We start from the raw sequence: 16,029 nt of genomic DNA on the forward strand, positions 1-16,029 counted from the left end.
CGATTTTGGATGTTATTGAGGTCCCAACTTCTCTGTTTCTCTAGAATTAATTATTTTTTATTTTATTTTACTATAATGAACATCTCTTATTTTAGGATTGACCAGAGAAATAAAAGAGGATGAAACTTGAGTCCATTAATTTTACCCCTTCAAAATATTACTGTTAAATTAAAAAAACTGGCTAGGAAAGAAATTAATGCTATTCATATTAAATTTATGAAATTTTTTTTATGGCTCTCAGTTATTCATTTTTTTCTTAATACCCATTATTGCAATAGTTGAAAAGTGTCTTGAGATCAGCTTTGCTAATTAGTATAGGCTTTTTTTGTTTGTTTGTTTTAGCTATTCAGGACTTGGGCCATTAAAAAAAAAATTAATCAGCTTTTGTCATGTTTTACCATTGTTTCATATAGTAAAATTTTGTAAATTTTACTATACAATTTAAATACAATGTAAAACTGCTATTTAAGGCTTGAACAATTATGGTAGCTTTTGTCTTTATAATATGAACTGGTGATTTCAGAACTGATTTTTCCCTTTTTGGTCCCTTTTTACAGGACTTTTGCCCCTACAGTCATCATCCTTTTATGGTAGTAGAGCAATATCAAAAGATTACTCTCCTGGAAATTCAAACCTAGACAGGTATATATTAATTTTATGTTTGACCTACAAAGATTATGGAGAATACTTGTTTGCTCAGGAAATTAAGCCTTGAATTTTACTATATATTAGTATAGATGTTACTATATAGATATTACTGTGTGTAGCTGTGTTGCATAAAAACAAGCAATAGTAATAATTTCTTAAAGTAACGAACTATATAATAGAATCACAATCATAGACTCAGAATTTTTATTTTTGGAAATTATCTTAGAGACCAACTAGTATACCTTTCATTTTAAAAAAGAGGAATATGAGACTCGGAGAGGAGTGATAATTTTTCCAAAGCCACATCACTATGCAGTTAGGGTCCGAAGTGGAATTTTTATTCATTTCTCCTGACTTCCATGATAGTAGTACTCCCATCGTACTATGATGCCTCAAAACTACATCCTAGTTAATACAAAAAGAATATCTTTCAAAGTCAAATTAAGTTGACTGGAGTTAGGATTTCAAGCCACATTTTGAAAGAATCTGATTAAAATACTGAAAATTTTTGATGAAATCATAAAAAAATTAGTGTCTATCAGGAATGACAGCAAAGTAAGAATTATTGCTTAAGAGGTATTTGAATCAGAATTGACAATGTGCAAATACTTTATATTCCTGATCCAAGTCCCTGAGCATTATCATCAGTAATATCAATAGTTGGATCCGTTTTCTGTTGATTTATAATTTTTTAAACTTAAATGTTTAGTATCAGATCAGCATTTTTATTTCGTAAGTGGTAAAGTATGATTATTCATTTCACAAGTCTGACTTGGAAACCATTTGTTGGTTTCCCTTATGTTGACACTTGGCAAACCAGTTAGGCTTTCCTGAAGTATTTTTTATTATATCAAAAGGTATTTTATCTTGTAAATCTGGTGTATTTTAGAATGTATTCAAAGTGATATTTTTTTATGAATCTGTTAGTCCATTAAATTTCTTAATCATGTGAAATGGTCAAGTTGAAGTAATAATATACTGACAATTTGACTATCAAATTAACTGATCTATGATCCTAGATGACTAGGATTTTTTTCAAAGTACCAATCCTTGACCTTTGCCAAAATTGCTTGGGGAAAATAGAACATTTTTTTTAATGTTCTAACAGTTAGGCCTGTTTATTATTTATGCTTTTCTTTAGGAATAATGTTTCAAGCCAGACTCCCTCTGCCAAAAGGAGTTTGGGGTTTCTTTCCCAGCCAGCTCCTCTGTCTGTTAAAAAACTAAAGTCTAACCAGGATTATACTGGATGGAATAAACCAAGAGTGCCCCTTTCTACCCATTCACAGCAACAATTACAAGGGTAGGTGAATAATTTTCTCTTTTCCTGTTCTTTATTGAGTCAATCAAAGAAAGCATGTGCTTATTACCATAAAGAAACAATGCAAATTTGGGGGAAAATCAGTTGTATGTTAGTGAATGCTTTAAACATTTAGACATTACTCACCAAGTCTGTAATAATAATGTTGATTTTCCTTTTTAGTGCCTATCTCAATTCTTTGGCCACAGTAGGTGCTGAATAAATGCTTATTGATTTTGAGTATTGACAGAAGCTGTTGCTTCTGAGTTTATTCTTTGAATATGGGTAGGTTCTTTCCTTGCAACTCTAAAACATTGTTTTCAACTCTGTTACTAAAGGGAAGCAAACTCAGAGAAGTCGTGAATTACCCAAACTGTTCAGGAGCTCTATATTTTCTAACTATAGTCCAGCATTCTAGTCTCAGTGTAGGGACAGAACTTTCTCATTTCCTGGGTCTACAAAAGTAGGAAGGAAAACTTAGCTAGCTTTTAAGTAAATCTGTATAATAGAAACTCTTGGACAGTTTTCAAATAATATTTGTCTCTTATTTTTCAGCTTTTCAAATTTGGGAAATACTTGCTATATGAATGCCATTTTACAGTCCCTATTTTCACTCCAGTCATTTGCAAATGATTTGCTTAAGCAAGGTATCCCGTGGAAAAAAATACCACTTAATGCACTTATCAGGTAACTATTATTCTTAGGTAAAACATTCTTTTTTTTTTTTTTTTTTTTTAAGTACTGCTACATTTTCTATCCTTTGTTTTTATTTTCCCCTCTACATGCTAACAGATTTTTTGGGAGGTACTAGAGGTTGAGAAGCATAAAATATTTGATATTTCTTAGAGACTTAATGTATGACTTTGAGAATGTCTAATGTGCAAAATTCTTTTATTCTTTTGTAAATAAATGGCAAGAATTTTGGTAGGGAATGGTCATTTTCACTTAACTTAGAACATTTTCTTTTCACCATGATTGATTTTAATTTAAAAAAATTTTTTTTAAAAACAATTTCCTGGTAGAGAACTTTGTAACTTAATAGAAGATTTTTCTGAGGTAATTAGCAGTACCTTTGAAATTCATTTTCATATATAAGCTGCATTCAGCTAGTGAGAAAGGAGGTAGAATCCATAGAGGTCAAGTCAGAAAGTAGAGCCAAAATGGCAGAAAGATAGAAAGCATAGCATTGAGGTCTTCTGTTTGAACTTCTAATACATCTAAAAAATGCACCACTCTGAAATCCAGAAAAAGTCAACAAGTGAGTCTTTTGTCCATATCAAAAATTGCATAGCTCCAGACCAGAAGGACAGCATTCAGATTTTGCCCTGGATCAGACCAGTTGGGAGTACTGATAGCTTGCAAGTGCCCAGCCAGCCAGGCTCTGAGGTCTTAGCAGTAATAGGACCAGTCCAGAGCTTCTGCCTATAAATACTACAGAATTCAGCCCTAATGTCAAGTCTGAAAAAATGTGCATACAAAATAAGAAACCCACCATAATAAGCTATTACAGTACCCTAAATGTTCAAAATACAAACACTAAAGAGAACGAATTTAAAGCATCTGTAAGCATTGCCTTGGAGAGAAACACAGCTTAAGCATAAATTCAATTAGAATTTCTAGAAGAAATGAAGTAAGAGTTTTGAAAAATTGCTTAAAATGTTTTTTATAAATAGAGGGGGAATTTTTGGAAAAGAAATGAAAACTCCTTGAAGAAATATTTGAAAAGGAAATTATTAGCTTGATCCAAGAGAACCCAAAAAATCTTGCCCAACAAATTCCCTAAAAATTCAATTAGAAGCCAGTGATTCTGAGTAACAAGAAATATTATAACAAAATCAAAAGATTGAAAAAAAAATTAAAGAAAAGATATGGTGTTTCATAGCAAAAATAACTGATCTGGAAAACAGGTTAAGGGGGAAAAAATTAATTATCTAACTGCCGAGACCAAAAAACCTACAAAGCATATTGCAAAACTTTTTTTTTTTTTGGCTGAGGCAGTTGGGGTTAAGTGACTTGCCCAGGGTCACACAGCTAGGAAGTGTTAAGTATCTGAGGTCAGATTTGAACTCGGGTCCTCCTGACTTCAGGGCTGGTACTCTAGCCACTGCATCACCTAGCTGCCCCCAAAACATCTTTTAAAAAAAACCTGCCAACATCTCTTAGAACCTGAGGCCGAAGTGGAAATACAAATACATTGTCAGCTCCTGAAACAAATCTCCAAACGAAAATTCCCAGGAACGTCATTGCCAAAATAAGGTTTCAGGACAAAGAAAAATACCACCAGAAAAAAAGAATTCAAGTATTAACTAATGACAGAATCACATATGAACACAAATGATAGATCACTTTAAACAAATAGAGAACTTGAAATGCAGTATTCTGGAGGCAAAAGGGATGGACTTGTAGTCAAAAATAACTTACTCAGCAAAAGTGAATATAGCGCCACAGAAGAAAACAATGATCCTTGAATGTAACAAGAGAATTTAAGGCATTTCTGATGAGAAAAAAAACCAAAGCAGTGCTGTAGGGAAACTTTGAATTGAAAACACAGGAATGAAGAGAAACATAAAAAGGTGAACACAAATGAACAGTGATATGGAAATAAACAGGGATAAATTGCTTACATTTAAATATAGGGAGATGCTGCTTAATGGTTGCTCTCTGATATTAGTCATCACCGGGGTTGGTAGAGTCCAATTAGGCAAGTTGTTGGAATGATTTTGTTAAGTCTTAAATGATCTTAAGAACAAATGAAAAAGGAGGAGGGAAAAATACATGGGGATAGGAAAGGAATGCTAGAGAAAATTATCTCACTAATGAGAGTGCACTAGTAGAAAAATATACAAACTATGAAGAGCAGGCTGCAGGAGTACCTTACTTAATTAAACTGTATAAAAGAAAGAAGAATACATATATGCACACATATAAACAGACACAGAAGTACAATTTACTTATTAGGAAAATAAAAGGGAGAGGGAGGAGGAGTCAGAGAGTGGGTAGAATAAGGAAGGGAGAGAAATCTGCCTGTTAAATGGGGAACATTTAATAGACTAATTATGGTATATAAATGAGTTAGAATATATTCTTGTGTTGAACTCTGCTCAGCGTGACCAAACATTATTTCAGAGTATTAATAATAAAACATGCTGTTTATTTTCTGATAGGTGAAGCATTCAGAATTAAGAATAGAAGAAACATTTTTTTAAAGACGTGACTAATAAGGAAAATTGTTTCAATTGACTATATGTGTTTATAATGGATTTTGTTGTTGGTTGGTTGTCCATTGTTCTTAAAGAAGAGTAAAATGACATTCTAAGTTATAATGTGTCCAACTTTGACTGCTCAGACCAATATGAGCTCAGAATGCTCAGCTGCAGGTTGGACGCAAATAATTCCTGTGAACATTTGGAGTGGGTTCTCTAACTTTGCACATTTTGCGTCTATTGTGAAGGGGCAGTGTTGATGTGAAAGGGTAATTGGATCTGGATGTATGTTGGGAGAGAGGGGTGGGTTGCTAAATAAAACCTGGGAACTCTGATCAATGTTATAACCAACCATAATTTCTGAGGATTTAAGATGAAACATGTCATCCACTATCTGACAGAGGAGAATCTCGAAGCACAGAATGAGACTTTTTTTTTCTTTTTTCTTCTTTTTTTTTTTTTTTTTTTTTTAAATTTAATAGCCTTTTATTTACAGGTTATATGTATGGGTAACTTTACAGCATTAACAATTGCCAAACTTCTTTTCCAATTTTTCACCTCTTACCCGCCCCCCACCCCCTCCCCCAGATGGCAGGATGACCAGTGAGACTTTTTTTTCAATATGGCCAATGACAGATTGTGTTTTACTGGATTATATATGCTTCTAATAAGGGTTTCGGCTTTTCTTGATTTCTCAGTGAATTTGGAGGTGAAGAAGTAGAAGGGATACTGCTCATTGAGGTGTTATTTGTGTAATGGTTATCCTCATTTATAATTTATTGCCTTTTAACTTTTTGATGTCTCTTGTATTTTTAGATAAGTTGTAAACTCCTTGAGAGAACTTTTTGCTTCTTGGGAGTAGTTTTCAGAAAGGTTTTGTTAGATGCTAAATTCCAAAAAAGCAAATTTTTTTTAGGGAGGAAAGTTAGGAAACAAGCATTTATTAAGCACATTCTATGAGCTAGAAAGTATACCTAAGACCTAGGGATAAGAAATATCAGAAAAAGAAAGGTAGGCTCTGCCCTGAAAGAGCTTACATTCTAATGAGAAAAGGGAACTGAACAGGTGACCAGTGAGGGATGAGAATGAAGGAACCCAGGAATCAAATCATAGTTTTGAAGTCCATAAAGTCAGAAGCAGACCCTGGACTAACTTGAATCCCAAAAGGGAGACTGTAGTAGTTCATTGGTGGAAGAAGAGGATTGGCATGCTAGAATAATATTTCAAGGTGAGAAGTCATTGGGGTTACTTGGAAGTTCCATGGTGAGGAAGCCTCAGATCCTGAGTGAGTTGAGAATTTGCAGGTCTTAAGTTCAGGAACAAACTCAGGAGTAAAGCTGCAAGGGGATTGGATTTATGGAATGATAATTTTTTTTTTTAACCAACTGTTAAGAATTTTAATCTGAATTTCAATGCACATGCAAAGCATTTGTTAACAAAATCTACACATGTTGAATTTCAATGGCTATAGATGAGTTCATGTTTGAAGAATGTAGATTTTTATGTTTACACTTGATATTTTGTAATCTCATAATTTGTAAACAATGTGTTTTTATATTACTAGACGTTTTGCCCACCTTCTTGCTAAGAAAGATGTTTGTAATTCAGAAACAAAAAAAGATTTGCTGAAAAAGGTAAAAAATGCCATTTCAGCTACTGCAGAGAGATTCTCTGGCTACATGCAAAATGTAAGTAATGATTATTTTTAAAATATCTTTTAACAGTCTGTGAGAAATGTTTTTAAATTTTTAAATCTTAGATTATTATTGTAACAGATTATTTTGTTTCAGTTTGGAAAAAGAAAAAACATTTCACTGATATTTCAGTCTATTTTACTGCTTTGAAAGTTTGATTTGCAAGGATCCAAACTTAGTAGGTTTTATGTTGTAAAGTTAGTAGTAGCACATAATTTATACTTAGTCGATTTTTTTTGAAATCCATTTCAGATTTTAAGCCACAAATTGCTAATATACTAAGATATCTTGGAGTACATGACTCTTAAACTTTTGTGTTTATTTGTACTTTGTATGTTTTGATAAAATAAATCATGAAAGTTAATGAGAAGGTTTAGTATAAGGGTAACTATTTCTGATCTAATTGAATGGATCTTAGGATGCACATGAATTTTTAAGTCAGTGTTTGGATCAGCTAAAGGAAGACATGGAAAAGTTAAATAAAACTTGGAAGACTGAGCCTTTATCTGGGGAAGAGAATTCTCCAGGACGGACTTCAGATGATATTGCAGCTACCAGGATATACACATGTCCTGTTATTACTAATTTGGAGTTTGAGGTCCAGCATTCTATCATATGTAAAGTGTAAGTATTCACTGTCATAGAGAGATGTATTAAGGTTTTTTAACTTTTTATTTTTTTCTGTATATGCCTTTTAATTTTAAAGGTGTGTGTCTCATAACATTATTCTATCACTCACCCTTTCTCTTTTTTCAATGAATTTCTCAAATTCTTGCTACAGTTCTTCCCTGGTCTATAAACCAGGATTATCTAAAAAATCAATTCTAAACTTAGGATTCCTTTCCTAAGAATTAAACAAATAACAAAACCCATTTCAAATCAACTATTCTGTGCACTAAACATGTTGCCATCTTTTCCATTTCACTGGTATAATGAGGTATATAGTCGGTGTCTAATGCCTCTACTTTTTGAATTAGTGAGAAAGTTTTTAGGATACCTTTCTTATATTTGTTATTTAGCCTGAGATCTTGAAGACAAATAGTGTTCTACTCCAATATGCATTCTCAGTCCTAGTTCCATACTTTTCAGAGAGTATGTACTTAGGAATTGTTTGTTGAATTGATTACCAGATATTCTGACATCTTAATTGCTGTCTTTTCATTTTCTGTCTCCCACACCCAATTAGTTTCCAAATCCTCTGGATTCCTCAACATTCCTGGAATCTAGCCATTTCTTTCCATTCCTATTACTGCTACACTACATTGAGTTTTTATTGCCACTGACCTAAACTATTACAAAAGCCTTCCCACCTCATCACACTATCATGCTCCCCTTTTAGATCTGTCCTTCACAATGGTATAAGATTAGCCCTATGCCTAGATCTAGTCATGTCATTGTGCTACCCACAATTCTTCCATGGTTCCAAATTGTCTACTAAATATAGTCCAGACTCCTTGGCTTAGTATTTACTATCTTCTGAATTCTCATGCTAAAAGCATTAGGAAGAAGGCAGCCAGCCTAGCCCAGTGAAGGATCTTGATTTTATGGATTGTAAGAATCATTTGTAGTTATTTGTAAGAAGGTCTTCTCTTCCTTTCCAGATTGGCAATTATTAAGAATGGGGACCCTGTGTGTCTTTGTAATTTCTTCATCACCTGCCACCATGCTTTCCACATAATAATTTTTAAAATGTTGAATATTAACTTATTAAGTGGGTTTTATGATCTGTGTTCTGCTTGTCCCATATTTCTTTCTAAGGCATAAAGGTATTCAAACCCATTGATTGTTCCCTCTGTCTTTTTTTTTAAGTACTTTGAATTCTTCTTCAGCACCTTTATTCTTCTAGTAAAATGAAACTAACCCTGAGCTGAATATGGAGAGAATAATGTCTCACTTCCTTATATAAATACCCTGTTCACATGTTATAAAATTTACTCTTTGCATTAGATTTTTTTTCTCAAAAGACTCTTTATCCTACTAGCTGTTTTTAATACAGAACTGGACAAGTCTTTACATAAAAACTAGTTTCCTCCTGAAAGAACCATTCATATATCTTAGCTATCATATGGAGAGGCAGCGGGGCATAATGGATAGTGGGCCGGACACCGCCATTCATATCCCTCCTCAGATACACACTGTGATTCTGGGCAAATCATTCCCCCATTTAAAATTTAATTCTGCCTGAGAATTGAGGAGCTGTTGAGCTGCATTTGCATCAATCCTGGGGCTCCCTACAAAAAAGAAATCATGGTTCCAAGACATTTTTCTTTATTCTATTCCCCTCCCCCACACCCCTTCCAATCTAATCAGTATCTTCATCCTATTGTTTATTTAACTGTAATAGGAAAGTGTTTATCTTAATCAATAGATTAGAAAATAATTCCTATCTGTTTTTTAGCCTTTCAAGTGAACTGGAGAAAAAATGTTTTGAACTTGCAGTTCAGTTGCTTAGATTTTATGAATGAGTTTGTTTTTCAGGTTTTGGAGGCTATATTTCCACATTTTCAAGGTTTTTTCATCTTTGCCCTTACGAGGTTGTTGAACCAGTCATCCCATAGTAGGGTTGCCTTATCGTGGACCATCATGCAGCTTTAAAGATAATATCACAATGCCTGTATATAGGATTATATATTTAGAGCTATCAGGGTACTTGGACACCATCAGCAAGAAAACCCAGAAAAGTTTAAGTTTAAGAATTTGCCCACAGTTTTTGCACCTAAGTGGCAGAGATGGGGATCTCAATCTAAGATCTCAATTCCATGTTCCATTGCTTTGTGCCAGGCTGACTCTTTAAAATATGTTCCTAAAAAGACATCAACAAGGAAATAGGTAATTCAAACATCTACTTCTTTGTTGATGTCTTTTTAGAACATGTTTTAATCTTTGATATTTAGGTTTTTAGTCAGATCAATATAATAAAATCTGAGTTTATATAGCACTTTGCACACATCTCCACAACAATTCTATATGGTAGGTGCTACAGATACTACCCCCTTTCATAGATGAAGTAACACAACCTCAAAAATACTACATGACTCGCCCATGATCACATAACTAAAAAATGTCACGGGCAGGATTGGAACCCAACCTGCCTACTACCAAGGCAATTCTCTGTCCACAATGCAGTATTATAGTGTTTGTATGATATAGATGCACACTAAAATAAAGTCATAAATTATTCACATGCTGTGTGCTAGTGTACTTGATTGGCTCAATCAAGTGCTTGTTTATTTTCTTACTGTTTCCCATCAAATTTCCTAGAAAGCTATTGTTTTTGTTTTTTACAACCATGAAATTTTCTGCATCTCAAAGGCATGTTTAGAAGAGCATATTTTTTATGTTCCTGCAGATGTGGTGAAACTGTTCCCAAACGTGAACAATTTAATGACCTTTCCATTGACCTTCCCCGAAGAAAGAAACCACTACCTCCTCGGTCAATCCAAGATTCTCTTGATCTTTTCTTTAGGGTAAATAATACTTTGTTAATGGAAATGTGTATTTCATAGATTTAGTTCTGATCAATTTCTGCTTTGCATTTGTGTTGTCAGATGATTAGAAATTGTTAAATATTAATTTTTCTTTGGAAAAGGGATTTCAAGGAACTGGTGATTTGTAACATATTATTAGAGAAAAAACAGATTGCCTAAGAAGATGTTCATGTAATCTACCAGCAAATGTCTTTAGAAAATAACCCTAAGAATTTGTGTTTAATATTAATAAATAAGGGGGCAGCTAGGTGGCACAATGGATACAGTACCAGCCCTGAAGTCAGGAGGACCTGAGTTCAAATTTGGTCTTAGACACTTAACACTTCCTAGCTGTGTGACCCTGGGCAAGTCACTTAACCCCAATTGCCTCACTCCCCCCCCCCAAAAAACAAAAACAATCCCCCCCCAAAAAAAATTTTTTTTTAAGTTTATTAATAAGAATGATAATTTTATGTTAAAGTATTTCTGTTTGCACGATAGATTAAACTTTTTAAAATAGGAGATTTTACAAATATATCTTCATAAATCTTATTGTTAATACTTAAATCCCCATTGAAAAGATTTGGAGAGATCAGTCTTTAACTTTTATTTTTCCTAAATGGTATAAGACCCATAGAGAGAAAAGGGAAAATTCTTATGTTTTAGAACTGTTAGATAAATTTAGTCCCATGGTTCATAGTGGCAGACCCTTGAAAAGCCTCTATGATACAATTAGAGCTTCCGTAGAGCAGTAGTAGTTAATGAAAATTCATTGTGGTTCTTTTTGATTTTATAGTATTTTTTATTTTGTTGAAATAAATTTATGAATTTTTCCTACCTGAGGCTATATAGTGATAATTTCTTATATGAATTGATATGTAACATCTAATTTTTGTTAATTAATGTGATGATTTGTGTTGTGTTTTGTCCTCATTGTCCTGGAATACGAAAATACCAGGCAAAGAGTAATTTCTTACCTTTTTTAAATTATATTTTTCAGTTAATAAGAATTTAAATTCTCTTATGTTCTATCTTATCTTCATCTCCCCACTGAAAAAGAAATAAAAATGAAACCCTTGTAACAAATATGTAATCAAAGAAAATCAGTTCCCTCGTAGGCACATCTTAAAAATCTGTCTCAGTCTGCACTTAAATCCATCATCTCTCTGTCATGATATGAGTAATGTTTTCATTGTTAGCCTTCTGGAATAACATTCTTAAGTATTTCAAAGTTATTTGTCTTTTCAATTGTTAGTCACTGTTGTATAAAAATTCCTTTTCAAACAAACAATCAATTAATAGCTATACTTTGAAAGCTTTTTCTCTGGTTTCGTTGCTTTGTATTTGAGCTATTTTTAGGTGACTTATTTTTTCCTTAAAAAAAAAAATTCATCTTTACTGTTTTTTTTTAGAATATGATGTTTTATAAATTGTTTCTTTTTAAAAAGAAAATTAAGATTTATCTGAGAGAAATTAGAAATTTTATTGCAGCGCAAAAGATTCTTTATCTTTTGAGAAACAGATCTTAGCTTCTTTAATAAGGGAAAATCTGCCAAGTTATGACAATTATGGTATTATTATGCAGTTATGGTAATAAAATTTCACTTGGTTCAAAGTTTCTAATCCTCTCAGTGGGTATGAAGATGCTTGTTCAATCTTATGTTTGTATTTTGTTTTTAATAGGCAGAAGAGCTTGAATATTCCTGTGAGAAGTGTGGTGGAAAGTCTGCTATTGTCACACATAAATTCAACAGACTTCCCAGGTAAATTTAATCCTCATTCAATTTTATTTCTTTGGTATTTTTTTTTTTTAAATAATAACAGCTTTTTGTTTTTACAAAAAATATGTAAAGATAGTTTTCAACATTATCCTTGCAAAACTTCCAAATTTTTCTCCCTCTCCTAGACAACAAGTAATCCAGTATAGGTTAAACATGTTATGTTACGATCCACATTCAGTTCCCATAGTCCTCTCTCTGAGTGCAAATGGCTTTCTCCTTCACAAGTCTATTGGAATTGGCCTGAATTTCCTCATTGTTGAAAAGAGCCAAGTCCCTCACACTTGATCATCACATAATTTTGTTGTTTCTGTGTATAGTGTTCTTTTAGTTCTATTCACCTCACTTAGCATCAGTTCATGTGTCTCCAAGCTTTTCTGAAATCATCCTGTTGATCGTTTCTTATAGAACAATAATATTCCATTACATTCATACACCATATCTTATTTAGCCATTCCCCAACTGTTAGACATCTATCTACTCAAATTTCCAGTTCCTTGTCACTAACAAAAAGGGCTGCTACAAACATTTTTGCACACGTGGGTCCATTTCCCCTTTTTTATGATCTCTTTCAGATACAGACCCAGTAGAGATACTGCTAGATCAAAGGGTATACACAGTTTGATAGCCCTTTGGGCATATCTTTGTTATTCTTTTTACTTCTCCCTAAAATTAGACTACTTGAAAAAAATAGAAAGCCTGAAAGATTGAATGCATATTTGGAAACAGTAAGGTTTGATAATGTGTGTTAGAAAGATAAGCAAAACTGAACTATAAATAAGGAGGTTAAAAGTAATAATTTCAAGATCAGAGATTGATTTGTTTGGTTAGTATACAGTTGTGCAAAGCAATTTGAGGTATTCTAGCAATATCCTTTTTTTAAAAATTGGGAATACAGTACAGAGCTTTATTATCTATCTGAATTAAATCAATTTATAATTTTTTATTCTTAGTTTTGGTTTTTGTCTTTTGTTTTTACCTTATCTTCCATAACATTTTCATTCCATCTCCTCCCATTACCTAGTACTGTAAGAAAGCCCTCTTGTAAAATGAAAGACAGGAAAAAGTAAACCCCAGTACATGTGAAGCAGTATACCTGTGTTCCCCATCTCTGCCCAGAATTTAGGACAACAAGAAATTTATTCAGGTTTTATTACATGCCACTTACTACTGCTCTAGGCTCTGGCAAGATGAACACCAAGGTTGAACTAACCTGTTTTCTTACTGGGAATGATGCTTATAAAGTTTGGCAGAGACTTCTTTTTTAATTAAAAAAGCCAAAGCTGCATAGTTACGAAACCCTTGCCCTCATTCTGCAATTTCATAGCAATCTTTAAAGGACTTAGTGAATTTTTATTTTGTGCCTTCAGCAAAAAAGGCATATGCTGTAAGAAAGACAGTAATTTTCTCTAAGTCTCATTTGCCTGGAACTGTGGTTGATTTCCCACATGAATTTTGAAATTCAATAATAAAGTGTTTATATGGATTGTAGTCATTTGACCCATCAAAGATTCACTCAGTACTAAAGGTGAAAAGATCTTTTGGATACTAGCCAGTATGTCTAGTGGTTGTGAAGAGCTCAAAAGCCCTTTCAGGCTCACAAGCTAGATTAGGTCTACAAATTTCCAAACACACATTAGCTAATAAAGGAATATAGTAAAAGAAAAATTTTTAAACAGGAAAAATACATTTGCAGCTTTTTTCTTACCTCAGTTTCCTCCTTAGGAAAGGAATGTTGAAATATGGGTTAAGAGCAAAGTATTCTTACAAGTGCTCACTAAAGGGCTATTTTAAAACATTGAAAACTTAATCACAGGCTTTATAACAGATTGAAATAAACAAGTAAACATTTTAGTCTAGTATCTTTTACCCGAACTTAAAAAAAAAACACCATCAAGTTTTTAGTACTTTTATATATTCTTTAGTATTTTTTTTTCTAAAATTCCTTTTTCCCCCTAAAATTCTTAATACATACTTAGCACTTGTATGAGTCAGAAAGAGGTAAATAAAACAGAATTTTATGCTAGCCAAATAAACCTAGAAATTCCCCACTATATGTAGACTAGATTAAGCTGTTTTGAATTCCAGATAGTTGCTTCCAATATGTATGAACTTATGGGTTACATCATTATCTCTTTTCTAGGGTCCTTATTCTTCATCTGAAACGATACAGCTTCAATGTGGCCCTCTCACTCAACAACAAGGTTGGACAGCAAGTCGTTATTCCAAGATATTTAACTTTATCATCCCATTGCACTGAAAACACAAAACCTCCCCTTACTTTGGGTTGGAGTGCACATACAGCAATGTAAGTCCTTGGAAGAGAAATTCTCTCCATGCCCTTTTAGCAGATCCAGTTCTAATCTGTCTGACACAGATGGAGTAGCAAAATAGAATCAACCCCAGAATAGTAGAAAAGGGTTTTGTATTTGTTCTATTTTTCACATAATGAGCCAGGTATTCTTGGAGAAGACTAGTAAAATAAGAATAATCTTCTCAGGGCATAAATCTTCCTAGCAGTATTTACTTTTGGGGGAAGGGGGGGTACATAGATTCTTCGATGCCATCATAGGACAATTTAAAGCTTTGCAGGACTATTAAAATTAATCAATATTTTCCAATTGCTGCTTGTTGGACTGACAAATTTCTATCAGCTTAAAAAATGATCATTCTCAAGGTTTTTAAAGTCTACTCTTATGAAGATGGATGACTACTTATTTGGAGGGATTCCTTTTTGAGTATATATTCTGCTAGTGGTTTTTGATGGCCTTTTGGACTCTGAAAATTTGTGAGACCTTATAAAATTATATGTTAAAAAAAAAAAGAGAGAGAGAGAATCCCTAAATTATCTGCGTCTTTGACTTGCTGCTTACTAAGCTTGACCTAGCTGCATTTCTTAAGTGGTCCAAGGCAGAGAATATAGATGTCTTACAACTACTGTGTAGTTGAGGTTAAGAAACACTGCATCAAATAGAATCCTACTGCTCTGAAAATGTGTGTGTACGTTCTTAAGTAATCAGTGTTTTAGTGATTGTCTAGACTTAAGAAATTAATGGAGAAAATATTAATAGTCTAGCTTAGATGGAAGCATGTTATGCATACTTTGTCCTCCCCCAGAGCCAATTGTTAAACATTTGCCAGTATACTCCTATTTATTCAGAGAGAAAATCCATCTCACTAAGTAAAAGGCTTCTAACCTAGCCCTGCTAGAGTCTAAACTAATTGTAACCAAAATACTTCTAAATAAAGTTTTAGAAAATGTGTATCTTGATTTTAAATGTTATTTGATCGGTTTATGATATTTCGTGCTCACAAAATCACAGTAAAAATATATATACAACATTGAACTGGCTCCTGAAAAGGTTTTATGGTAGAGAGGGGAAAAAAATTTAATATCTGTTTATTTTAAATTTCTAAATTTTTCCCCGTACTCTTTCCCTTTCCAGAAAACTTCTACAAAGTTCTGAAGGGGGAAAAAAAAGAAGAAAAATGAGCAAAACTTATAAATAGATTTTTTTTTTTTTTTTAAATCATACATGCAATGTTCTAAACCTGTGGACATAATCTCCTCATTCTGTTTTGTCCCCCACCCCTAAATCCCAGCCAGTCTCTCCCAGAAAGGAAATTATATGGCATATGGGAAATAAAATGACCTTGAGAAAAGCAGGGAATAGAAATGGAGTGTATGATTTGAAACATGGGGAAATATCTGCCATGTACCAATGTTTGCATCCTTATTATGAATAGATTCACGAATAGATTAGATATCTCTACAAGTAAAGCACAGTAAGGGAATAATATGGAGAAAAGATCTACATTATTAGGAATAACTTAGTAACTAGTTAGAAGAACTTGAACATGGTATTTTAGAAGCTTTACTTCTTTGAGGAACACATAGAAGTTAAAATCAATGAATCAAAGAATAAAAGTTTATTGTTT

At 33.1% G+C, this 16,029-nt stretch overlaps 1 protein-coding gene across 5 annotated transcripts in view; it reads left to right on the forward strand.

Moving 5' to 3' along the window:
- The window catches only part of USP37 (ubiquitin specific peptidase 37), a 65,186-nt gene that overhangs the window by 22,307 nt on the left and 26,850 nt on the right, over positions 1 to 16,029 (forward strand). For all 5 annotated transcript variants that reach the window (XM_031958054.1, XM_031958055.1, XM_031958056.1 and 2 more), the window contains 8 exons: positions 558 to 642; positions 1,790 to 1,951; positions 2,504 to 2,635; positions 6,716 to 6,839; positions 7,264 to 7,469; positions 10,195 to 10,312; positions 11,996 to 12,075; positions 14,234 to 14,398. In XM_031958054.1, the coding sequence (XP_031813914.1) occupies positions 558 to 642; positions 1,790 to 1,951; positions 2,504 to 2,635; positions 6,716 to 6,839; positions 7,264 to 7,469; positions 10,195 to 10,312; positions 11,996 to 12,075; positions 14,234 to 14,398 (1,072 nt within the window). The remainder of the gene's footprint in view (positions 1 to 557; positions 643 to 1,789; positions 1,952 to 2,503; positions 2,636 to 6,715; positions 6,840 to 7,263; positions 7,470 to 10,194; positions 10,313 to 11,995; positions 12,076 to 14,233; positions 14,399 to 16,029) is intronic.

The sequence above is a fragment of the Sarcophilus harrisii genome, chromosome 3 (genome assembly GCF_902635505.1).
Source record: "Sarcophilus harrisii chromosome 3, mSarHar1.11, whole genome shotgun sequence".
NCBI lineage: Eukaryota > Metazoa > Chordata > Mammalia > Dasyuromorphia > Dasyuridae > Sarcophilus > Sarcophilus harrisii.